General features: G+C 39.5%; 1 protein-coding gene across 6 annotated transcripts in view; it reads left to right on the top strand.

The window, feature by feature from the left end:
- The window catches only part of LOC105475059 (Ras protein specific guanine nucleotide releasing factor 2), a 266,180-nt gene that overhangs the window by 80,781 nt on the left and 158,078 nt on the right, over nucleotides 1-27,321 (top strand). For all 6 annotated transcript variants that reach the window (XM_011730009.3, XM_011730010.3, XM_011730011.3 and 3 more), the window contains exons 2-5: nucleotides 910-1,016; nucleotides 21,731-21,878; nucleotides 24,180-24,269; nucleotides 26,857-27,110. In XM_011730009.3, coding sequence (XP_011728311.2) covers nucleotides 910-1,016; nucleotides 21,731-21,878; nucleotides 24,180-24,269; nucleotides 26,857-27,110 — 599 coding nt within the window. The remainder of the gene's footprint in view (nucleotides 1-909; nucleotides 1,017-21,730; nucleotides 21,879-24,179; nucleotides 24,270-26,856; nucleotides 27,111-27,321) is intronic.

Raw genomic sequence — 27,321 nt, 5'->3', positions numbered from 1 at the left:
AACCTGATGCTTTTACTCCACGTTATTGCTTTTATCAAGAATTCTTTTCTTTTTATTGCTGAGTAGTATTCCATTGTTTGGATGTACTGCGTTTATTTATTCACTCACTTATTAAAGGATATTTAGGTTGTTTCCAGCTTTTGGTGATTATGAATGAGGCTCATATGAGAGAAATTATTTTATCCCTGATAAATGTCAGTCTTTTCCCTACTTAAGCCCAGTTCCTTTCATCCAACAATAACTTATGTTACACTTCTACCAAAAAGGAATTCTGATCACATATTGACCCCTAGGATGGCAATTACATTTCCTTTCCCATGTCAAGTATGCATTCTGGAATACTGTGTTGAACACAATTGCAAGGCTACCTCTGGGAAAACAGGGACATAAGCAATTGATGACATCTGCGAAGGTTGCAGAAGAGGCAAATGTCAGCAATTGGACTGCGTAATTATAGGCATATTGCTTCCCAGAATGGAGAATAGATATAGAATATAATAGATAATAGATAATAAAATTAGCTAGTGCCGTGATATAAACTTATGCGTCCCTGCAGCTTTATCACACCACAAAAAAGGAAAACTTTTTGGAAAATATCATATTACCTTTCATTTATCTGCATAGCCCAATGTGTGCAATATTCTTTTTTGTACTTATATAGAAAGGTACATAATGGGAATGTTAAGGGTTGACCCTAACTGAGGGCTGTTCAGCTGCAGTCTGTGGTATCTTCTAGGTGCAAAGTCATTGCCGACTGGACCAAGAGTGAAATGTTGCATTTTGAAATACAATTTGCATAAGCGCTGATGTATTTTGTAAATATATACCCTTTGTAGGCAAATACTGTGTTATTATGCTGTTGTGCTTGAAAAATAGAACTAAACTTTTTGTGTTTGTTTTCCTTTCCAGTATTACTTTACTGTTCTTTTTGGCCATGAAGGTCAGAAGCCACTGGAGCTGCGCTGTGAGGAGGAGCAGGATGGTAAAGAGTGGATGGAGGCCATTCACCAAGCCAGGTATAGGCTCAGTCCTCCAGGGTGGTACTTAATTGTCTGGGTCCTGCATTGGGGTTATCATTGTTGGTGGTAGTTTTGGAAGAACTTGCAATTCTAAGATGAGTTTTCTCCTGGTGCCTGCTCCTTAGTCATGTGTGAGATAATTATTTGAGCTTTCCGTGGCTACATTCCAGCTAAAGATTAATGGTAGTAGGTAAAATGATAATAACAAGTAGTAGTAGTAGTCACTTTTATAGATTTCTTCCTATGTGCCAGGCACTGTTATATGTGCTTTCCAATTACAGAATGTATTGAATATATTGACTCACTTATCCTGTCAACAATTGGCAAGAGGGGCATTATAATTCCCCTATCTGCAGATAAGGAAACTGAGGCCTGGAAGGTTAGTTTTCCTGCCTGAGGTCACACAGCTAGTAAGCCACAGAGCTGGGAGATGGCCCTAGCCCAGCCTACATTTGTAAACCCTGCTTTGTGCATCTTGGTTATCAAAAGAAGGTGCTGACATCCTCTATTTAGAGAAATAGAACAGTGTGAGTTCACTTCCGCCTAAGAAACATCAGGAAGGTGGAAAGATGTGTACAAGGCCTTAAATGGGAACTAGAAATCTGAAAGAGATGCAGGGCAGGTCCCTCTCTTTTGTTTTCTGATTCAATCCCTAAACCTGGTTCAGTTTTGTTTCCCATGGCTCTCAAGCTCTTGCTTTTTGCCTGTCCACTCCCTAATCCAGGCTGCCACTCCACAATTCCCTGCTCTCTTGTCTTGCTCATCTCGTGGGTATTTTGGGCCAACACTCTAGCTGTGGCATGCTTTCTTTTTCTTCACCTGATGAGCCTTCCCTTCTCCGTCTGTCTGTTCCTCTCTACCACTCCTGCCCTGAGACATCTCCCTGCAAGTCAGCCCTCACTGGCGCCCTCTTCAAATGGCTGCAGTACTTGCATTGTGTACTGCACGTGGGCGACAGCAATTCTGGTTATCATTGCCTTTTTAATATAGTTAATGTGTTAGATTTCTGTTTTCTGGGTAGGATTGTATACACCTTGAGAATGAGGAGAGGGATTGGGGCACATTCATGTCTGAGTGAAGCGCATTGCTAATTATGTAGTAGGTGATCAGGAAATTTCTTCAGTTTACTTATAAGAATGAGGCATTTAGGATGGGCATGGTGGTTTATGCCTGTAATCCCAGCACTTTGGGAGGCTGAGGTGGGTGGATCACCCGAGGCCAGGAGTTCGAGACCAGCCTGGCCAACATGGTGAAACCCTGTCTCTACTAAAAATACAAAAATTACTTGGGCATGGTGGTACATGCCTGTACTCCCAGCTACTCAGGAGGCTGAGGCAGGAGAATTGCTCAAATCTGGGAGTCGGAGGTTACAGTGAGCCAAGATCACAGCACTGCGCTCCAGCCTGGGGGAGAGAGCAAGATTCCATCTCAAAACAAACAAACAAACAAACAAAAAACAACAAGAAAAAGAATGAGGCATTTCTGAGTGAGTTCAGGCTGTTCTTTGAACCCTTGATGCTGTCTCTTCAGCTACTTATATTTACCACCTTCTCTGACAAGCAGTGTGCCAAGTGCTTTACATACTTATCTTTTTTTAATTCTTCACAACAAGCTAATAGGGCATTATTATCCCCATTTTACAGATGAGAAAACAAAAATTTATGACAGGCAGATTGGCCAAGTTCTAACACAAAGTTGTCAAGCTGCCGTTCTGGGATTCAAATCCAAGTCAATTGGACTTCAGGACCCTTAGCTAGTGTTCAATATTGTACTTACCTGCATTGTCCTCTTTATCTCTACAGTCTTTTCTTGTTCTATTTTTTTTCTCTTCCTCATTCAAAGACGAAAATAAATTAATGTGAGACTAGGGTTGAGAGTAGATGTTATTTGCAAAATTTTTCAGTTCCTTTTCTTTCTCTGAGTTGCATGGGGCTGGCAACTTAGTGCCGCTCTCCGTAAAGGCCCCAGGGGAGCTTGCCACGAGTCATCATGACCCCGGCACATGGTTCGACCATCCTTGCTCTTGGTGCTCTCTGTTTGAGGGTTTTGATCCAGACTTGGGACTAATGCAGAATGACTTGCTGTAGAAAGAAAGTCAAGCCTTCAAAGATGAAAGAAGCATCAAGCTGGCAAGGTAGAGCCCTTGGGTCATTTCCAGACACAATCTTTTCCTTTTTACAATCTCTATTCCTTTCTACCTAAGAGTTAAAATACATAATTTAAAACATGCCCGTTTTCCCATCTTTTTCATTCCAGGAGAGCAAGCACCATCAGTAGCCCAAATGCCTTTGTACTTGCCAAGCAAATATCTTGGTGAACCAAATACAAATAATGCAAGTTGCTTTAAAGATGATTAGATTTCAAGTAAGAAATCTTTTTTCTGTCCCAGGAATGCATTTTGTCATCTACAGGAAACTGAGTCAGTAATTATTTGGTGGCGTTTGACATACAGTCAAAACCAGGGCATGTGTGATCTTGTCAGGAGACAGACTTCAGAAACCACTTAAGTGGTTTAGGTGATACAATGGTGAAAATTCTCTTCTTTTCAGATTTGAAGATTTGGTTAATAATTGACTTTTTTCTTGATGTTTTGACTTTTTGGTCTATTAGGTTTGCTTTTCCCTTGACTTGAGACCTGGGACTGGGTTCTTTGATAACTTCTTTTAATCTGACTGCTTTATACTGAGTTTTTATATTTTACTTTTTGCATTGAGGTATTTCTTAAGTTTTTGTTTTCTAAATCAGGGAAGAAAACTTTTTGATCTAAGATTGATTAAGTTGAGTTTTTGGTGTAAACTTGGATCTGTAAAATTCACCTTGATTTTGTTCATGTATGAACAAAGCCAGAAAGTTAATGAAGCTGATTTGGAGCGAGAATTGATCAGCCATTTTTGCTTGACGTTGTAATAAAACACAATTAATTAATTATGGTTGGTTGACTAAACATTTCACCCTCAAAGGATAGTCTGATGGCATTAATTCAGTACTGCTGCCTTTCTAATATAAAAGTTTTAACTACTCCATATTTATGGTTTTATCGATCCCTCTTTTAAAAAGTCAAAACTTTTGATTAGTTTAGCACGAGACGTTCTTTCCCGAGCTGCAAATCCTCCTGTAGATGCTGCTTAGATTCAAAGACTGCTCAGAACCCCTTCTCTGTTTACTTTTGTTTTCCTGGGATGGCTTTTCAGTACCAGCCTGGGTGTACTGTCTTTGTGTGCTATGAAAATCACATCGTTCTACTGGTTTTCATATCTCAGAGCAGAATCTACTTGCCCCTACTTTGCCTTCAGAGAATCTTAGGGTTATTTTCTGGGATGTCCAGTTGCATGTTTTCTCCTTTAGATCTGGCCCAGAAAAAAAAATCATTTTGGAATTAACATTTTTCATTTTGAAGCTTTGACCAGTCCAAGAAGCTCATTTTAATGTTTTGCTTACCATTCGCCAATACTGCATTTCTAAGAACACGGGCACATTTGGGATATCATTTTACCACATGTTATGGCACTAGTTCAGGGGAAGCTGCTACCAAGACCCAGTCTTGTTTTTGTCTGGTCGAGCTGAGACCAGAGCATTTTCATAGCAGTTACGTCTATGCTTATTTCATACGTGGTTTGCTACTTGAGTATGGAACTCTGGACATAAAAAATAACCTGACATTTCTTCTTTGTTTTCTTGTCCATATGTGTCCATCATGGTTAATTTAGTTGTAGACACTAGGACAATCAAAGACACTGACCTGGTTGATTGTGAGTCCTTAGGGCTTGTTAGCTGAAAAGACAACTTTTCAGTGTTTCATCTGCTAGAACATGGACCAAGCAAAGTATCAGCAGTTAAGAGATAGTCATGGCCTGGATGTGGATCCAATTGTATATCTTCCAAGGGTCTTCCCATCTTGGACTAAGCCTAATACCCACAGGACCTAGACTATGGCATTTGGGAAGAAACGAGGAAGGTTAGACTAGGGTGGCATCTAACACATCTCTCAGGCCCCTAACTTGGACGGTGTCACTCACTGGGAGAAGAAATGTTGAATGAGGACAGGTTTGTGGGGCAAAGATGATGAGCATTGGCCAGAAAGCATTGGGCAATTTCTGCTGGAAATTGGAAGAGTATGATTATCGCTGGGAAAGGAAGGGAACTGTGAGATACTGAATTTATCCCTTGGTATGTTGAGTATCCAGGGGGCTGATAGAGAAGCAAGATGTATCCTGAGGAGAGAGGAGAGTTTGGGTTTCTACCAAGGTGGAGGGATTGGGAAAACAGATATTGAGAACGTTGAGCCTAGCACAGAGCACTGTTGAATATGTGTAGCTTCGCACACCCTGCAGATGGCTTGTGTGTTCTGTGTTTGAGACTGTCGCACTATCTTTTGCCTGCTTTCCGATTTCTTCAGCTGAACCTGCTCAAATCCCCACCTTGATTCTCTTCCCTCGCCTCAGGGTGTATCTTGTGCAGGTGGATCGCAGGCTTTCCTCTAAGGGCAGAGCATACAAAAAAGAATTACAAAAAGGAGTATGTTTCCACTCCATAAAGCTCACGTCAGATGGTGTTTGGCAAGGGCCTGACCTGACCCTTTCTTTCACCCTATCAGTCTCCAACTTGACGAACAGAGAGACTTTATCCTCCATTAAACCTTTCAATTAAGCCTTATTCTCTTTTCCAGTGAAGAAAGCTGTAATGCAGCCTCTTGGGTCTGTTTTTAATGTTTAGTCCTTTCAATTACATATGCCTGAGACAGCTGTTGTTCATTCTCTCTCTCCCTTAAAACACACACACATGCACACACACACACACAATGTGGTAGCTGCACCAAACGCCCAACACCTAATGCTTGTGACCTCATCCTTGGAAAAAGGCTTAATTTGCAGCAAAGTATACAGTATAAAAATCTGTACAGCACTAAAGGCCGCTGTGTATATCATATCATCCCCCTAAAATCAGCCCTTTAGAGAATGCACACAGAGAGAAATCCCTCACAAATCAGAGAAGAGTGATGACGTAGAAAAGCTGAAAATGTTTCATGTGTCACAACAACATCACAGGACTAGAAAAATTAGAGATGGGCAGTGATGTTATAGCCTAAAGCAATCCAACACCATAATTTATATTCTTCTTGTAATAGTAAGACTGTCACCACTTTAAAGCTGAAAATGTGAATTTTGTCCATTAAAGGTATTTTTTATATATATATATTTTGCTAAGAAATTCTGTCAGGGCTTTGCCTTCATATTTGCCACAGTGAAAGAGAATTCAACATTTCTTTTTCTTTTACAGCCTACAAAGTGCAACATGAAAGAGAAGGGATACTGTGTAAACTGTGAAGTATTTCACTTGATTTGATGGTTACAATTTGTTTTCTATAGGGAAAAGCTGGGCTTGGATTTTCTTATTTTAATACTTTGTTAATACTTTTGTCAGGTGTCTTTCCTCCTTCTCAGTGTTTTTGTTTCAAGTGCTTGTCTTGCACCTTAAGCATCCAGCTGACCAGGCAGTCAGACCTTTTGCCTACACTCACCAGGCAGGCCCCATCCTCACGTGCACATCATCTCACCTGCAGGCGGGAGCCGTCCTCATGATTCTCTTTGCCTGCTCCAGGAGAACCATCTCCGGTTCAAGACAAATTTCTGCCTTGAGCTCTTTCTCTGATTTCTTGCTTCATTACTTATTCCATTTCTCTCTTATATTTCCAGTCTGTTTACTCCTCACTCCTTAGCTTTTTTTCCTGTGTTTTTTGGATCTCCTGAAAATCTCTCCTGTCTCAAAAGAGAAATGAAAGCCTTTTCTTGGCACTGATTACTCCTCTAGCTACTGTCTTCTCTTGTACGTGCAGCCCGGCTTCTTGAAGAAATGGTTCGGTTGCTCTCCTAGGCACGCAGCTCTTCCTCTTTCCAGCTCTTGCTGGTGGGTTTTGTCCCTATTCTACTGTAACTGTTGTCACCTGGATCAACAATGAATTTCCAAAGCTTTTCTTTCCTTATATAACTTCAACTTTCTGTTCATATTTAATACTTACTTTTGAATTACACCAGTAATACATAAAAGCAAGTTCCCTAAAAAAAAAAAAAAGAAAGAAAGAAAACTCCGACAATACAAAAGTAAAAAGATATAGTTCCACCCCCTCCCCCTTTATTTCCCCAAGCCCATTTACTTCCTCAGAATATTTACTGGTAACAGTTTGTTGTGCATACTTCCAGATTTTTCTGTACATTTGCATATGGATAGATAGGTAGAATGATATAATTAGAGACATTTTATTTGCTATTCACATTATTCGCCACCTTTTTATGTTCATTTTGAGGGCTTCTTTTAACATTAGTTTATAGGGATCTAAGTCTTATCTTGAAATTTTCATTCCTTTTGTTTACGATGTCTCTCCTGACTCTCCCTCTACTCCTTTGACAATTTCTTTTTGTCCTATTTCACTACTCCTTGTGTGCTGTCGCTTTCTTTACTGTGGCTGCTTGTGTAGGGCGTTGCTTTTGCTCTCCCTGTTTCCTCACTTGGATCCACTCCCCAGACTTAGGCCATGTAGATAGAGCTGCTCTTTCTCAATACTTGCTCTGCTACATACCATGCTATATGCATGATATCTCATGAAGTAGCTCAGTGAATCTGAGTATTGGAGAAATGAAATGACTCCTGAGGGCCGCCAATCTAGTAAATGACAGAGCTGGAATCAAGTCCTGGGCAGGCTGACTCCAAAGCCTATGCACTTAACCACAAAGATATATAGCCTCCATTATATGTAGAAATTCACCCACATGTATTTTTCTATATTGAACTATCTATATATCATCTGTCACTGGGTGCTCAGAGTTACTTGATACTAAGCAAGACAAACCCAAACTCATGTATTTCTCTAGGCAACTTCATATTCTTTCCCTGGATAGGAATGCAAAGCATAGTCTCCTATACACTCAGTCACTCAAACCAGCAGGATATCATCCCCTGACCCCGTCCTAACTGCTCACTCCAGTCACTGCTTGTGGATTCTACGCCAGAACATGACTGTTCTCCGCTCCTCCACATGTCTGCAGCATTGCCCTGGTGCAGGCCACCAACACCAATTGCCTGGACTATTGCTCTGCCACCTCGCCTGTCTCTTCCAGGTCGGCTTCCTTCCCATCCATTCTCTACAGTTTTACTAGAGTGCCCTTTCTAAGCAAACATCTGATCTGCTGAAGGAATTCCGGGGTTCCTGGTTGCTTTTAGTTATTATAATTCAGTTTACTTCTTATTGTAGAAAATTTTAAATGTATGCAGAGAAAGAGAGATAATGGTCCTCCATGTTGCTTTTAGAAGATAAAATATTCATTATTTCACTAGTATTTATTGCTTCCCTACCCAATGCTGGGCTTTGCCCTGAGTTCTGGGATGGAGTGAGCCAGTCCAAGCGAGGCTCCTCCGAGCTGACCTCTGTGAACTCCTCGTGCCACTGCTCCCCTTATGTCCTGGGCGCCAGCTGGAGCCACCACATACAGGAATTTTAATGTGTGGGAATGTCTCTTCCAGTCTGACTTAAACCAACACATCTTTCAGGATGGAGCCCTTAGCAGCTTGCATCTTCTTTCCTGGTCCTCTTCCTCTGCCAGCAGGAAGGCCTGACCATTCCCTTCTTTGAGCCCTCACTGTAACTTCTTATTTCGCTCAAAGCACCTAAGAGATTATTTCATTGATTTGTTTATGTGTCTGTATCTCTCTGTCAGCCTCAATTCCTTCAAAGCAAATTGTGTACTACTCATCTTTTGTGCCCTGCCCCAGCATGGTGCCAAATTGCTTTTCAGAAATGCGTGTACTGATTTAATCTCCCTCCACTAGGGCAGAAGAAAGCTGGAATCACTTTTTAAAATCTTTACTGTATCAGTGGGTTAAAAATGATATATTGATATAATAAGCATTTTCTTGATTATTGGTAAGATTGTGTTTTGCTATCGCTAATATCTGTCTATATTTCCTGTATAAATTATCATCTCATATCCTTTTCCCATTTTTTTCATATTGGTGTTTTTCTAGAAGTTTTTTAATAAGCTCTTTGTAAGACAAAAATGTATTCATCTTTTATATTTGTTCAAATCACCCTGTGTCATTTTTTTGTCTTGTAGTTATACCTATGGGATTTTTTTTGACATTAGAATTTTTGAATTACAATGCAATGAAAGTATATTACTTTTGGGGGAAAGTTGTTCTATTGCTTTTTAAAAAATATTTTTAAAAATCGAAGTATACTTCATATACCATAAAGTTTATCATTGTAAAGTGTATAATTCAGTGTTTTTCTAGTATAGTCACTAGGTTGTACAACCATCACCACTAATTTCAGAGCATTTTCAACACCAAAAAGGAAACCCCATATCTGATAGCTGTCACTCCCATTTCCCCACTTCCCCTAGCTCTAGCCAACTGCTAATCTCCTTTCTGTGGAGATTTGCTCATTCTGGACATTGCATATAGATAGAATCATACAAACATTTTGCATCTGATTTCTTTCACTTAGCATAATGTTTCCAAGCTTCATTAATGTTGTAGCCTATGTTAGTACTTCATTCCTTTTAATGGCTGAATTCTATTCCACTGTATGGATATGCCACATTTTATTTATCTACTCCTCAGTTGATGGCCATTTAGATTGTTTCCACTTTTTGCTAGTATGAGTAATGCTGCTGTGAATATTTGTGTGCATTTGTACGTGAACATAAGTTACCAACTCTCTTGGGTATATGCCTAGGAGTGGAATTGCCAGGTCATTTGGTAACTCTACGTTTAACTTTTTGAGGAACTGCCAAACTGTTTTCTACAGTGGCTGCACCATTTTACATTCCCACCAGCAACGTATTGCGGGTGCCAGTTTCTTCACATCCGTACCAACACTTATTTTTGTTGCTTTTTTGCTTAGAGTCTTTATATATTCTCATATATAAGCCCCTTTAATCTATTCTGGTTGGATTAATGCAGTTATATATGTACTCTTGCTGAAGAATTTTCTGTGATGATAAAGATAATTCTACCAATACCTACTTATGCACATTTGAAAAGAAATGAAAGTCTCAGTGTTAGGAAAGACTCATTAATGTCTATTGTGATATTAAACATTTTCCTCAGCTTCATAATATAGTACTATGAAAGATATGCACTTTTAGAAGCACTCCTTAAAATTTCTCTGTCCCAAGGTAATAATTTTACCACTAATGATGTTCTGTTGTGTTTCCTAGTAACAATATTTTGCCTGCTTTTATATTTAATTGTACTTTAGAAAGGATTATCGACAACTTTCCACGTGTCCCAAAGTTTAGTGAAATGTTTAAGTAATGAACTGTGACTGTGAACAGGAAAGAAGGAACAATATTTAGAAGAGGGGTTTTTAGTCTTTAATTTTTGTTCCTCTTTTTGATCTCTCTTAACTAAGATACTTGTGTTTCTGTTTACTGTAGAGGGGACAGCTTAGGAGGGAAGAGCCTGTCAGTAGAGAGAGAGATTGGTGGAGGAGACAGTGTTAGGACCTCATGTTAATGTGGTATCTAAAAAATATTAATTCGCCAATGAAGTAGAGATCCTGACATGAGGGAACCTGACACCAGAAACGGTATATGATAGTAATGCCGAAGGAGTGTGAGTAAAGATAGAGAAACTGGCCTTGCTTAGGTAAGGCCAAAGCCAATGTTGCTTTGATAGGAGCTGTACTATTGTCATCCGTGCTTGGATTTTCCCCACTCCCAAAGGCATCATGATTCTCTTGACATGAGCAATGCTGATTCCAGTTTTCTGGATAAAATTTAGCATAACCCTGGAGATAGGTGGAGTTTTTCTTTAGTGACCTGGGCTATGACATTTCATCTTGGGTTTGCTTCATATCTACGTCTTCAGTCAAAATAAGTGGGGCAGAATTCTGGCCCAGCAACAACAACCTCTTGCTAAGCTAATATAATTTCTACCCTTCTATAAAATAACTAAGGTCTGTAATTTCACACTGTGCCTCTGCTTTGGACTTTTCAACATTTTATTTGAATGTTCCCTTTTCTCCATATGGAGTGATGTTGATTAGGATTTTAAAAAAATTTTTATTTGTTCATTTATGATTGATACATGATTATTGTACATATTTACGGGGTACAAGGTGACGCTTCAATACACACATAAATTGTATCATGATAAAATCAGGGTAATTAGCATATTAATCAGCTTAAACATTTATTATTTCTTTGTGATGAGGACACTAAAAAACCTCTCTTCATCAGGGCACAGTGGCTCGTGCCTATAATCCCAGCACTTTGGGAAGCTGAGGCCAGTGGATCACTTGAGCCCAGGAGTTCAAGACCAGCCTGGGGAACATAGTCAGACCTCATCTGCACAAAAAAATCAAAAAATTAGCCACGCCTGGTGGTGTGCACCTGTAGTCCCAGCTATTTGGCAGGCTGAGGCAGGAAGATGGCTTGATCCCAGGAGGTCAAGGCTGCAGTGATCTGTGATTGTACCACTGCACTCCAGCCTGGGCAACAGAATGACAACCTGCCTCAAAAATAAATAAATAATTAAATAATTTAAAAAACCTCTTTTCCAGCTATTTTGAAATATTATAATACATGATTATTAATTCTTATAAATATTACACACTAATATTTTGTTCCCATATATATCCTAATGTTGACATCTGTTTGTACTCAACAGCTGAATTTTGAGTTATGCTTTCACTATGTTGATTTATATGTCCTTTAGCAGGGGAAACCTTTTTTTGTTGTGGGAGTTGAACTAAAAAGCAAAAATACAAAATAAAAAAATAACCAACCAAATGAAAATAATGAGGAGATTAGGCAAACATTTTAAAACTTGAGTACTACCTAGAAAATGGAAAATTTAATCACATAAAATATGTATTGGCAATATAGCAGAATAGAAATGCCAGTGGTCTGAGAAATATTGAAGAGAAGCCCTGCATGTGTTTTCAGTTGATTTGATGAAATCCTGGAGCAGACATCCATTTACTAGTGGGATATGTAAAGTTTTGTGATGCAGAGTTGGGGGAATACCCCAGTAAGAGCAGAATAGGAGTAGTAAACTAGGGAGCCCTAATGAAACCGATGGCATGACCTGAAAATTACTATGTGAAGAATAAGGAGCCATGCATCCTGGGCAACATAGTGAGACCTCATCTTATAAAACAAAAACAATTGGCCATGTGTGATAGTTTGCATCTGTAGTCCCAGCTACTTGGGGGGCTGCGGTGGGAGGGTCGTTTGAGCCTGAGAGGCCACTACACTCCAGCCTGGGCAACACAGCAAGGCCCTGTATCAAAAAAAAAAAAAAAAAAAAGAAAGAAAAGAAAGAAACCGTGCAAAATAAATCATATTAGATAAAATAAATCATATTAATGATAAATCATATTAGATCATATTAGATGATTTATTTCATTTGAATAATATGATTTATTTCATTTGACAATGACATTGAATCATTTGATTGACTATTCTGTGCCAAGTCCCCAGGCCTGGACTTGTCTTTAATCTTTTTGCCTGGATTATTATTGTAATAGTTCCAACTCTTCCCCCTTCTCCTCTTATGCTCCACCCCTACCCTTCTTTCTCATCACAACAGCCAGTGTGATCCTGTTAAAAAGTGAAATCTTGGTTGGGCACAGTGGCTCACGCCTGTAATCCCAGCACTTTGGGAGGCTGAGGCGGGCAGATCACAAGGTCAGGAGATCAAGACCACCCTGGCTAACATGGTGAAACCCCGTCTCTACTAAGAACACAAAAAATTAGCCAGACGTGGTGGCGGGTGCCTGTAGTCCCAGCTACTCAGGAGGCTGAGGCAGGAGAATGGCGTGAACCCGGGAGGCAGAATTTGCAGTGAGCCGAGAGCGCAGCACTGCACTCCAGCCTGCGTGACAGAGTGAGACATTGTCTCAAAAAAAAAAAAAAAAAAAAAAAAGTGAAATCTTGTAAGGTCTTTGATCAAAGCTTATTCCTCGCACTGGAGGAAAACCTGAGACTTTCTATTGATCTACATGCTTTAGAATCCTGTTCCCTCTTCTACTTCTTTCTTACTCCTTGTCTTAGGCCATTCTTGCATTGCTATAAAGAAATACCTGGGCTGGGTGCTGTGGCTCACGCCTGTAATCCCAGCACTTTGGGAGGCTGAGGCAGGTAGATCACGAGGTCAGGAGTTCAAGACCAGCCTGGACAAGATGGTGAAACCCCGTCTCTACTAAAAATACAAAAATTAGCCAGGCATGGTGGCGGGCACGTGTAATCCCAGCTATGCAGGGGACTGAGACAGAGAATTGCTTGAATCCAGGAGGCAGAGGTTGCAGTGAGCTGAGATCGCATCACTCCACTCCAGCCTGGGCAACAGAGAGAGACTCTGCCTCAAAACAAACAAACAAACAAAAACCCGAAGCTGGCTAATTTATAAGGAAAGTAGGTTTAATTGGCTCATAGTTCTGCAGGCTGTACAAGCATGGCACCGGCATCTGCCCCACTTCTGGAGAGACCTCAGGAAGCTTTTACTCATGGCGGAAGGGGAAGGAGGAACAAGTGGGTCACACAGCAAGAGCAGGAACAAGAGAGAGAGAAGAAGATGCCACACACTTTTAAACAATCAGATCTCATGAGAACTCATTCACTGTCTCGAGGACAGCATGAAGCCATGAGGGATCTGTCCCCATGACCCACACACGACCCGTACACCTCCCAATAGGCCCCACCTCCAACACTGGAGATGACATCTCAGTGTGAGATTTGGGTGGGACACAGATCTACACCATATCGTTCCCCTTGAGGAAACTCACCACTTTGTCATTCCCTAGATAGGCTAGGCCCACTCCTACTGCAGGGCTTTTGCACATACTGTTCCCTGGGCCTGGATGCTGTTCCAGCAGCTCGCCACACGGCTTCCTGCTTCAAGTGGTTTCTCCAGTACCATTTCTCCATGAAAGCAGCCCTCACCGCTTGGTTAAAATTGTCACCTCTGCCCCCTTACTTCCTATTCTACTCTCACCGTATTTTCTCTACAGTACTCATCACCAGGTGACATAGGATAGATTTGTCTTATTAATGTTGTCTTTCTCTCTCTACTACTGTGTAAGCTTCATAAAGACAGATTTTTTCCCTACTGTGTTTACTCCTGTGCCCAGTGCTTTGAACAGTTTCCAAATATACAACACTCAGTAAATATTTGTTGACTCAAAGAACCCATTTGGACTCACAGGAACCTATGAAGAAGGAAATCAGTGTTACTTATAATCCCAATGCATGAAGTAAATAACTACCATTAGGATTTTGTGTATTTTCTCTTTTCTCCCCACTTAATATTACAGAAATATTGGAAAGTACGGAAAAGCACAAAAGTAGTAACTCAAGAAGTAATTAAAAATCACCCATAATTGCTCCAGCCCGAGAAAGCTCCCTTTAAGTTTTGATGTATGTCTCTCATTAGAGTATCTTTCTCTCCGTCTCTCTCCTCCCTTCTCCTTTTCTGCTTATGTCTGTGTATATACTTAATTTTCTCCCTCTGTATATGAACATATATGCATGTACATGTACATATAATGTTTATCTCAGTTTCTTGTTTTTTTCTGTTTATCAATAAATCTTGGGTGTGTGCCATTATGTTATGACTTTTTTAAAAACATATTTTAAATGGCTTGTTATCATTCCATTATGTAGATATATTATTGCTTATTTAACCAGTTCCATATTATACATGTGTGTATTTAGATTGTCTCCATTTTCTTATATTTGTTTTAGTGAATGAACGTTTCGTTTCTTTGTATCTCATTGTGCAAGTATAAGATTATTTTTCTTGAGTGATATTAGAAATGAAATTACGAAGGCAAATGATATAAACATTTTGACCTGTTTTGATACATATTGTCTTCTACAATGACTCACTTCAGTGGTGCTATATGACAATATCTATTTACTATATCTTTGTTGGCCCTGAGTACTTTTTTTCTAAAAATCTTAACCAGTTTTGGTAAATAATTTGTACTCCTTTAAGAAGGACTTTTTAAGAAAATTTTATTATTATTATTTTTGAGACAGGATCTCTCCCTGTTTCCCATGCTGGAGTGTGGTGGTGAGATCATAGCTCACTGCAGCTTCAAACTCCTGGGCTCAAGTGATCCTTCTGCCTCAGCCTCCTGAGTAGCTAGGACTACAGGTGTGTGCTACCACACCCAGCTAATTTTCTTTTTCTCTTTCTCTTTCTTTGTCTCCTTCTCTCCTTCTCTCCTTCTCCCTTTCTCTCTTTCTCCCTTTCTCCCTTTCTCTCTCTCTTTCTCTCTCTCTTTCTTTCTTTCCTTCTTTCTTTCTCCTTCCTTCCTTCCTTCCTTCCTTCCTTCCTTCCTTCCTTCCTTCCTTCCTTCCTTCCTTCCTTCCTTCCATTTTGTCACCCAAGCTGAAATGCAGTGGCATGAACACTGTCATTGCAGCCTTGACCTCCTGAGCTCACACAATCCTCCCATCTCGGCCCCCCAAGTAGCTGGGACTACAGGTGCATGCCACTACACCCAGGTTATTTTTGTATTTATTTTGTAGAGATGGAGTTTCACCATGTTACCCAGGCCAGTCTCAAACTTCTGAGCTAAAGTGATCCGCCTGCCTCAGCCTCCCAAAGTGCTGGGATTACAGGTGTGAGCCGCCACACGTGATCCCAGCTAAAAAAATAAATAAATAAATAAATAAAAATAAAAAAAATAAAAGTAGATATGAGATCTTACTATGTTGCTGAGGCTGGTCTTGAACTCCTGGCCTCAAGCTCTTCTCCCACTTCAGCTTCCCAAAGTGTTGGGATTGTAAGCATGGGCCACCGTGCGCAGCAAGAAGGACTCTTTTTCATGCATTTATTGGTCATTTGTTTATTATGTTCTGTGAAGCCCTTTTGTCTGTTTCTTGACTTACTAATTTTAGCCAGTGTGATTGATTCTGTGGCATAAAAATGAAAAATTTAACACCCTTACAATACCTCTTATGTCCCCTGTCTTTTGCCCCCTCTGTTTTTGTTACTTACATATTTTTGGATCTTAAATTAGTTGACTTCATGTCCTAAAATAGTATAATTAAACCTCTGTTGATTTATCAACTTTAGACAGTATGAATTGACTCTGCTAGGAAAGATAAGTATAATAAGTTAGACATTTAATGTGTTTTCATTGTTTTTTCTTTCCTAATCCTGAGGTTTTATTACTTTCATTATTATTTATTCTCACTTTATAAACTTTTAGACATTTATATTCTGTTCTCTAAATTATTCCTCTGTGTTTTGTCATAGGCTGATTCTGAAAAATTAAAAACCAATAAGGAACATTTCCATAGTGATTATAATAAATATTGTGTCCCAAAGTATCAAGGTTGGTGTTTGATCCCACAGAGAATGAAATGTACCGTATGTCATTGAATATTTGCTCCTTGAAGCAGAACCTTGCTTGTGTCAACTTCTAGTTTCTTTCTAGCTTCTTTTACTTCATCTGGCTTGTTTTCTTGCATTCAATTGTCATTTTATTGTCTTTGATTTCTGTTTTGTTTGGTTGGAAAACCTCCTCATAGTTTTTTCCTGCAGTAAGTGTGTGGGGATAGTAAGTTTTTCCTGTCTTGTCCTGGTACTTGGTCAGTGTTTGGTTGTCTGTGTATTGTTTATTGTTTTAGAAATTGTTAAGCAGGTTCAAAATATTTTCTCCACAATTCTCTGTTGCCACCTAGAATCCCAAGTTAATGATAAAAAGCATGACAGGAAAAAAAAAATGTATGGCAGCATGAGTCTCACTTCCTTTGGCTACCTGTTGTTTCTCTTTGGAAGCCTTTATAATTTTTCTCTATCCTTAGAATTCTGATATTTTATCAGGATGTATCAGAGTATAAAATGTTTTCATTTCTCCTGTCTGGTATTTGGATTATTCTCTCTATTTGAACTGTGCTGTGCTCACTTCAGGGAGTTTCTTCCATTTCTGTTTTTTCTTTTTTAGATGGAGTCTCACTCTGTTGCCCAGGCTGAAGTGTAGTGGCATGATCTCGGCTCACTGCAACCTCTGCCTCCCAGGTTCAAACGATTCTCCTGCCTCAGCCTCCTGAGTAGATGTGATTACAGATGCCTGCTATCACACCTGGCTAATTTTTTGTATTTTAGTAGAGATGGGGTTTCACCATATTGTCCAGGCTGGTCTCAAACTCCTGACCTCAGGTGATCTGCCTGCCTCAGCCTGCCAAAGTGCTAGGATTACAGGTGTGAGCCACCATGCCCAGCTCTCATTTCTTTATTATTAGTATTTTTTCCCCATTGCAGTCTAACATTTTTCCTTTCTGGAACTCCCATAAGACAGGTATTAGACTTCTTGGATCTATACTCTAGGTTGCTCAGTTTTCCTTTTTTATTTCCAATCTCTTTATATTTTTGTTTAGTGTTCTTTATTTGACCTCTCTGACCACCCAGCTTAGGTTTTAGCCATGTCTGGGTTATTGGTTAGTAATTCCATTGACCTATAAAATTTTAGTAATTATTTTTTGTTTCCAAGAACTCTTATAAAAAATCTGATTACTCCTTTTCCATGGCAGCCTCTTTTTGCTTTATGTCTCTAATATCCTTCCATATCTTTCTGAAGATAGTAGGTACCTTTTTACCTGAATTAGACTTGTTTCTTTTAGTGTCTTTTCTGTTTGTTCATTTGGGGCTATATTTGTTATCTCTTGCTGCTGAACAATTTTTAAAACAATAAACAATTTGTTGTTATACACAGTTTCTGTGGGTCAGGTATCCAGGCATAGCTTAGCTGGGTGCCTCTGCCCAAAAGTGTCTCACAAGGCTACAATCAAGGTGTTGGCCAGGTCTGTATTCTCATCTGAATGCACAACTGGGGAGGGATCCACTTCCAAGTTCACTCACTCTGCTGTTGGCTAGATTCGCTTCCTTACCAGTTGTTAGCTTGAGCTTAGTTCCTAAATGACTCTTGGCCAAAGGCCTCCTACAGTGTCTACTTTTCATGGGCCTCTCTGTAGAGTAGCTCAGAACCTGGTAGCTGACTTCTCTCAAAGCATACAGCAAGACAGCAAGAGAAAGCAAGTGAGATGGAAGCCAGAGTCTTGTAAACTAATCATGGAATTGCCATCCCATCACTCCTGCTGTGTTGTATTCTTTATAAGTGAGTCACTTAGGTCCAGCTCACACTCAAAAGGAAGGCCCTGTTACCTAAGGGGGTGACTAGAAGCCAGGGGTCACTGAGAGGCCATCTTAGACACTGCCTACCATAGGGGCCTTTTGTGGTGATAGGGGAGACTGGTTTTCATGAGTGTCTGCTGTTCCTTGTTTCTAAATGAAGGATCCTGTGGGACATTATGGGTAGCTGGTCTGGGCTTACTCTGTGACTGTGAATGCTGGATCATGTAACATGTGTCAGCTTCCTTTTCAGGTATGTGGGCAGACAGTAGGAAGGCAGGTTGGAAATTCTTCCTTGTGTAATTCTATACCCTTTAGCCCACACAGCTGGAACCTGTTACTTGCTACTACCCACTAAAATATGGAAACATGATGGAATAGTGACTTCCTTGATTAGGTTACATTATATGGCAAAGGAAAAGAGTTACTGAAGATATCATTACAGTCTTAAATCAGTTAATGTTAAAAAGGAGATTATCCTTGGTGGACCTGATGTAATCAGATGAAAGACCTTATAGAGCAGGTGAGAAATGTTCTCCCACTGGCTTTGAAGAAGGAAGCTGCCACGAGTTCTATAGCAGCAGGGAAATGAACTTTTCTAACAGCCTGAATGAATTTGGAATAGGATTCTTCCCCAGCCAAGCCTCACGATGATAATGCATCTTGATTGACACCACGATCATAGCCTTGTGAAATCCTGACCTAAAGGTCTAGCTAAACTGAGCCTAGACTCCTAACCCACAGAAACTATGAGATAATAAATGTGTGTTGATTTAAGAACCTGGAAGTAAAATACACTGTATTCATTTTCTATTCTGTAACAAATTATCACCAAACTTAGTGGCTTAAGTTCTGTTGTTACAGAATAGGAAATGAATACAGTGTACTTTATTTCCAGGCTCTCAAAGCCTCTCCCTTCTTGGTTCTCCCTTGTGTCCACAGTGACTGTCTGGAGTAAACCCAAGCTCTGTTCTCAGAGTCCAGCTCCCTCATTGGAGTCCTTCTTTAGGAAGGTGCCACCCTTTTCTAGAGAAAGCAGACCTTGCACTGTCAGCTGGGGATGTGTCACTGCTGCCAGCTATGCCTTTTAGTTCTTATTTTTGAGGGGTGTGAAGAGGAGGAGCCTAACTTCACATATTCTAAAGGTACTTGTTTAATGGAAGATCATAACAATTGCCCTTGCCTCCCCTCTGTTGTTTACATTTGTTGCTTCTGAGTTTGGAGACTCTCTGGGCCACTCTTGGTGAGAAGCGTGCTTATGCAAGGTATCTGTATCTGTGGTTTCCTCTACTCTCGTTTCCCCACCAAGCTAATTCTGCTTGCTTAGTTTTTCTCTTCATGGAATTTTACAAATTCCATTATATAGGTGCTGAGGATGTCTGGTCTATTGATGGCATATTTTCCTGTTTTTATAATGCTCTTACGGTTTCATTCTTTAAACAGAAAACAATTTTTTTTAGCAAAGACCTTGGAAGCACAGGGAGGCGGACGTTGGTGATGAGTCTGTGTGAAGTCAGCCTTGCATTCCAAACTGGACCTGCCTTTTGCTTTTTCTTTTTTAAGAGAAAAGAAAATACTGCTTTGCTACCTAACACTGATGTAATGTATTTGTAACCAATTTGGCATATTTCTAATAAAACTGATGAGAAAGGCAGAATTTTTATAACAATTGCTTTTCTTATGCTCTATTACTATTTTTCTCCCTTAAGTTCTCCCAAAGCATATTCCTATTAAGACTCTTCTATCTTTTCTTCTTCTTTTCCCTTCCTGTCACTTGTAATTTCATAGCCTCCCTTTCTAGTCTCTTTGGGTAATTTCTTAGAACGAGTGACTTGAAAATATTGCCGACACGGTTCTTTTCTAACCCTAACAACATGCACAATACAGGTGCTGAGGATGTTGAGATAATTGACCTTAAATTGTGATTTTTAGAAGTGTCTTAAGACTTTTAATTCCAAGCAACACAAACCAAGTAACCTAAACCTCAAACCGGCTTAGGTTAAAAAAAGAAAGAGTTTATTAGCAAGACACTGCAGTATCTCCCTAAACCCCAGGCTAAAGTTGTATTCCAGTGTCATGAGGGCCTGGCACCAGGAACTAGAAAGCTACAGGAGCCCAGGTAGCCGTTAACTTTCTGTCTCAGACTTTCTGTCTCTCCTGTCTTTGCTTTTCTGAACATCTGCTTATTCTTTTCTCTCTCGTCGGACTCACTTTGACTGTTTTGGCATGGGTGTGGCCAAATATGGCTGCCCAAAAATGGCAACTAGAATTTCCAAGTTAATTTTATTGCAGTTCAAGCGAATAAGGCAGAGGTACAATCCCAGATTCCAAGGGGAAAGAATCCATTTGGTTTAGCTTGCACCAGTTATCTCTTTTTAGACTGGTTTAATGTGGTCATGAGGGCAGCTTTTGTGGTATAAACATGGCTTGCCATGGCCCAAGTTCCCAAAGAGGAGGTAAGTGAGTGGAAGTTTGGGCAGGTATCTCAAAACACTTCCGCTGCAACATTCTTTATGTCCAATGTGCGCTTTCTCATCAGAGAGGCAGTTTAGCTGGTGTTTAAGAACATAGACTTGGGGTCAGACATACCTTAATTTGAATCCCAGCCCTGCTACCTACTAGCTGTGTGATCTGAGGTCAGTACTTTCCGTCTGTGAAGATCAAATTCCTTCTCTGGGCAATTGGGATCACAAATCTCCTGGGGTTGCTGGGAAGATGAGATGAAATAATGTATGCTATATCCTATGCACTCAATAAATAGTAACTATCATGAATTATTACTATCATACCATTGGGGAAAGATGGTATGCATGGAAGAACATTCATTTCATCATCCTGAATGATGCAAGAAGATCTGAAGGCAAAATTTTAGATACCACAGAATTATATCATCAGTAAAAATCTAAGAGAGTTAAGTTTTGTTTTACCATACTTGACCAAAGACATAGATACAGGCTAGGCTGCAGGAGTTAGGGCCCAAATAATCTAAACTTATTTCTAGAATATAATTTCTATTTCTGTTGGCTTTAAAAACAGTCAATGATTTTGCAGTCTTAAAGAGAGCCCAACAGAGTTGGTGGTCACTAATACAGACATAATAGCTTTTTTCCAGTTAGTGCCTGTTCTAATGGTCTCTGCGTTCATTCTGTTTGGGAGCAGGTTTATTTTGATTGGCTGATATCTTACTTGGTGAAATATTTTGAATAGCATCCCTGGAAACCATGTGCCAGAATTCAAAAGACCTCAGTTTTTTTGGTTAAAGAAGACACACTACTTTCTTTTAAAAACTATTGCAATGTCTTTTGTACTTTACCCACTTCTATGGTAAGATTTTTTGGGTAGCAAGTATCATTAAATGAATTCTTAGTAAAGGATATGTAAAATGATTATTTAAATCATTCATCATTGAAGGATACCAAATGTCAGCTGAAAGTTAACATTTATGTTAAGTAGAGATAGCTGAATAAATAATGCTCATTTCTTTTTCAAATGTAGCATATTATATTCTATATGGAACTATATATAGTAGAACAATATCTCAATGACTAACTGTGTAATTTTCTCTCAAGTTATGCAGACATTTTGATTGAGAGGGAAGTATTAATGCAGAAGTACATTCATCTAGTTCAGATCGTAGAGACAGAAAAAATTGCAGCTAACCAACTCCGACATCAACTTGAAGATCAAGACACAGAAATCGAAAGGCTTAAATCAGAGGTATTTCCCAGTTGATAGATTCCTTCTCATTGTTTCACGTTTTACCGTCATTTCCTCATGATTACTTAAGGCCAATTCAGGGCAACATTTTAATCCCAGGCTGACTTCCTCTGACGTCAAAACATACATGGCTGGGCCTGACGTAGACGTGGATCTAATGTCTATATTAGGATTAGGTAAATGTGCTACAGGAACATATCAGGATAATGTGCTTTTTTTTGGTGGAGGGTGGTTATTTGTTCTCTTGATACCCTTTATTAGCTCAGAAATTCAAGAACTGACTATAGCGTTTAACTGTTTTCAGATGCCCTACAGTAATGATAATTATGAGTCTGCCATATATTCCATTAAAGTCTAAAATGACAACTAAGGGAGGACCAGAAATGAATTCAGAAATACTTTACTCTTTTAGATTTGAAGGAGTCTAACCTTCTCCCCTCCACAGTTTTGAAAAGAACATTTGGATTAAACTGTAAGACATTTGCTAGGGTGAATTTTTCCCTGGAGTTGGAATTCCTGCCTCCCTCTCCCTCCCGCAGAGTGTGAACTTCTCAGGCCTTGCATCCCCGGATAGTGAGGCTGATGCCCAGTGTGAGCAGAAGGCGGTTTTAGAGTCTACAGCCATGGTGTGTGCCTGGGTCCTCCCTCCCTCCCAGGCCTCAGTCTAGATAGAGATTCCTGAATGTACCTTTCCCGGTGTCCTGTCCTTCCTCATGGGCAGCAAGCAATCACTGAAGAATGGGAGAGGAATGCAGGGAATGAGATTTCCTCCCTCTGTCTGCCCAGGGATGCACTGGTATCTTCTGAGATTCAAAGAAGGGAACAGGACACAAGGAAACCTGCTAGTAATTGTATCCTCAGTGACAGAAACAGTTTAGGCTCCTCCGTTTTGGCAATGGTCTTGTCATTTTTATCGTCATCAGACAACATTTTCCTTTTTGTGTCTTTGCACCTTCCTCTGAGACACACCCTGTGAATCCTAGATGGGGTTTTCGCCTTCTGCTCCCAGCACACATCACCTCCGGTGTCGACAGCACAGGCACAAGCTTCTTCCAACTGGGATGTGGCAGCTCCTCTGATGATGACAACTTGCAGATGGCGTTCACCATATTATTACAATTGTTAACTTCCCAGTTCGACCCTGATATCTGATATGGTGAAAACAGCAACAGAAAACTTAACAAACCTGCATTTTAAAAGACTATATCAGGCACTGTTATTTAAAACAAAATTATCGTGTTCTTTCTTTGCCACTGTAAGCTAGAGCAGATGCTTGTCTGCTCAGTGAAAGAGGTTGGTATTTACTCCACGAGAGAAGCTCAACACCAGGCAATGTTCCTCAATATTTATGTGTGTTTATCTGCCTTCACTATGTTCTATTTTAGTCTGAATGTAGATTGCAGCAAAAAACTGTCAGTTGCAGGTATGTCTTCTGTGGTCTCTTGACAGGAGCCATTAATTTATTTCCTACTCCCTTTCTTTTCCCACTTCCTTGCCAGAAAATGGCAGAGGGGTGGATTTGGTACGGGGGACAAAATATAAAGACAAGCTAGAGAGGGGCCATTATGATCTCTTAACTTTTAGGGTATTGCTGGCTAGTAGGTCTGTATAGGTTCTTAAGCTTGGAAGAGCCTGCTGTTGAGTCTAGAGAATTTTACTGCTATGTGTAGTTGAGAGGCCACCCAGTCTTGAAATGCCCCTCACAGGTCACGGAACTGAGCTGGAGATATAAAGAGATCCCAGGTTATTTTGATCCTTTTTACCTTTTCTGAGGAATTCTCTTGGTTGGCTTGGACCAGCCCCAGGGCTCTGAAGTTCCCTTTGCAGTTGCCATTTTCCTAAGGATGTCTGTGAGTCTGGGGTGCCATGTGCTTTGGAAGACTACAGGCCAATGACCAGACCCAGGGGGTCTGAGCTGAGTGTCACTTCATGTGGGGACCACAGGGCATTGCAGGCAGCCGCCTTCAGGTGAGGGGGTGGACACATCGCTGGGCTCCTGACAAGGTCTTGGCCTCTCACCACTGGCAGCTGGGGCTGAGTTTTGGGCTAACGTTTCTGCTAGCCCAGATCCCAGGTTACACTTTGCACAGTCACTTCTTATAAACACTTCCATTGGTGATACCGTGCTTGGGGTAAAGTTTATGTTTCCCCCATCTCAGCACCAAAGGAAGAGAGGGTGCATAAAACGTGGATGTTTCCTGAGGATCTCATTGAATCACCTCTGTAGGCAGAGCTTCCAGTGTGTTATGGCTATATTCCAGCATTTCCCAAGTCATGAAATGGACCAATTTTGTGTTCCAGATTATTGCTCTTAATAAAACCAAAGAACGAATGCGACCTTACCAAAGCAACCAAGAAGATGAAGATCCAGACATCAAGAAGATTAAAAAGGTAGGGCCTGGAGGTTTCCAGCTTTGCAGGAGCGTGGTGACCAGTCGTCTGTTCTATGGTGATGTCTTTGCTACCCTGTGCGTGAGCTGGGAGCAGCCTTGGTGTTTCTGTGCTGTGGCTCCCAGACTTGCCCTGCGGAGTGATCCAGACATGGCTACTCTAGAGAATTTAGGCTTAAGATGTCTTTACACTGTCTAGGAAGGATGCCAAAACCAGGCATGAAGACAATAGTGTTCTCCAGTGGGGTTAATTAAGTGCTGTTCAACCTCTTGATTTTGTGCGGCTTTCATATTTTGGGGGAATATTTTTAAAATTACATTTCAAAAATATTTCTTTTAGCTTTAATCTTTAGTGCTATTTAAGGAAGATTTTTTTGGGCATGTGAGACGGTTGAGTAAATCAGCACATCCGCTTAGATTTCTGGTTTATTGTTGTTTCTTATTTAACATCCACACAATCAGCAGATTTTTCCCTCTTACTGCCATTTATAATTGCACAACTTTTGCAATGAACCAAATGCTGGCTCTCACTCTAGTCCACTGTGTTTTGATTTGTCATTTAGGTTTTGATCCCATGATCCTGATTATCTTATATAAAGCACTTACTCAGCTTTGTTAATAATAAGTGAAAAGCATCATATTTGAGGAAATTTGCCTGGATATGCATCTTCAAATCTTATTTCTTTTAAATTTGTTATTATTCCTTTCATTTTATGCTAATAATCATTCCCCCTTCACTGTAACACAGCTTTAATGTGCTACAGTTTTTTAATTTACCTGGGCGTTTCAAAGATGATCAGTAAATGTTTGTTGATTGGCTGAAATACACAGGCCAGTGCACTTTCTCAGGCTAGCCTGTTATTTTTCACATCATCCCTAGGGAATCCTGATCGATTTTAGAGACTATGGTGCTTTCTATAAAATTGTTTTTAAATTTTATTTTATATTCTTTTTTACACCTTTAAATATTGCTCAGAATTTGAAATAGAAATGATTCTTAGGACTAAGCCAAATGTTTTCAGTTTTCCAGAAATATAAAAGTGAAATAACACTATTCATTGCTTAGAAATTATTATTTTTTAAACTGGTTTATGCTATTGTGTTATAAGATTAATTCTTTTTTTTTTTTTTTAAATCCCATCTAGTCAGTCTGGAAACAAGATTAATTCTATTGCCTTTCCTTTAATAGTATGCAGTTACAGGTAAAGAAAAAATTAATAAAATTCAATTTTCAGGTGTGTGGTAGAAACTGGTCTATTAGTAAATAAGTGAAGCAGCTATTGGTCAGCAAGCACCCCCTGCCCAACTAAATAGAAAGGTTTTACTTAACACAAAATCCGATTAAGGTGATTTAAAAATATATTTCTGTTAAATGAAAGAACACTGATAAAATTTTAAAAATATTTTTCTACCTTCTTGTTTCTTAATAGAAATAATTTTTTAAACCAGTTTTTGCACTTGTTAAATAGGTTTTGAGATCAACTTTGTTGTTCTTTATGTCGTATTTCAAAATAATGTCCGCATGGAAAAAAGTGTTAACAATGAATGAATCATTCTCTATTCTGATCTTGGCAAATATCAACATAATTTTTTTTACCTTAATAGATTAAAACTTAAAATTGGTTATAATTCATGGAAATTTTCGTTAGATGTCTTCAAATAATCTGAATAAAATATCCCCACATAATTGTGTTAAAATGTGGTTAATTTTTATTGAGGTAGAGTGACTTTAATGACTGTATAAAAATTGATAACATGGTGAAAACACAGGTAGGCAAACAAGAGAATTTTAGACATTGTAAAAGAAAGGTCATTGTTTAATATGTGATAATTTAGAACATAGTATGGAAAAAGCAAAAAGTATAAGGGTGTGTTAAATAGATAATAATGATACTTTGGTAGTGATTTAATACTTTCAATTATATGCGAATTTACAAACTACTTTGTTGCTGAATCTGCCACATCTAAAGTGACAAACCCTAATTATCATAAAACAAATCCTAGTTGTTATAATTTTTTATATTTAGAAAGGACTTTTATTTTTTTTGTTAATCGTTTTATTTTAATTTCATGAAAAATGAAAGCAGTCTGATAACATGAGATTAAAAACAGAGAAACATGAGATGGGGTCTTGCTGTGTTGCCCAGGATAGACTTGAACTCTTGGGCTCAAGCGATCCTCTCACCTTAGCCTCCCAAGTAACTGGGACTACAGGCCTGTGCATGTCCAGCTCTGTCAGTTATTTTATAGAGGAAGAAACAGAGAATCAGAGGTCAAGGTGGTTGCAAGTAATGGCAGAGCCTCTGAGTGAAAGGTTATAATATATACTTGACTGCTCAGTGCCCAGCATTTACCTGGGCGTTTTAAAGATGATCAGTAAATGTTTGTTGATTGGCTGAAACACACAGGCCAGTGCACTTTCTCAGGCTTGCCTGTTATTTTTCACATCATCCCTAGGGAATCCTGATCAATTTTAGAGGCTCTCATGTTTTCTGCAAAATTGATTTTTAATTATATTTCATGTTCTTGTCCATAAATTAATCACCATTGCAACTAGTCAGATTCCCTTTCGGTTTTTTGTTCTGTAGGTTCAGAGCTTCATGCGAGGATGGTTGTGCAGAAGGAAATGGAAGACCATTGTGCAGGATTACATTTGCTCTCCCCATGCTGAAAGTATGAGGAAGAGAAACCAGATTGTGTTCACCATGGTGGAGGCAGAGTCAGAGTACGTTCACCAGCTCTACATCCTGGTCAACGGCTTTCTCCGGCCCCTGCGTATGGCCGCCAGCTCCAAGAAGCCCCCCATCAGCCACGATGACGTCAGCAGTATTTTTCTCAACAGGTTTGACATTGCATAAATCCAAGAGAAAAACCCCTTTGTATTTCCTACAAGAATTTTTACTTAATCTTCAAAAAGGTCTCAGAACTTCATCTCGATAGTTTATGATAGTAAAAATAAGAAAGCTGTTATTTGTGTTCCATTGTTATTTTTATATCTTTACTTGAATCTTGGCATCTAATGTTCTTAATTTTTTCTTCTCTATTTGACATAC

This window comes from Macaca nemestrina, chromosome 6, assembly GCF_043159975.1.
Source record: "Macaca nemestrina isolate mMacNem1 chromosome 6, mMacNem.hap1, whole genome shotgun sequence".
NCBI classification, from domain to species: Eukaryota; Metazoa; Chordata; class Mammalia; order Primates; family Cercopithecidae; genus Macaca; species Macaca nemestrina.
The sequence above is the reverse complement of the archived record's forward strand: the minus strand, read 5'-3'. Positions and strand labels throughout refer to the sequence as shown.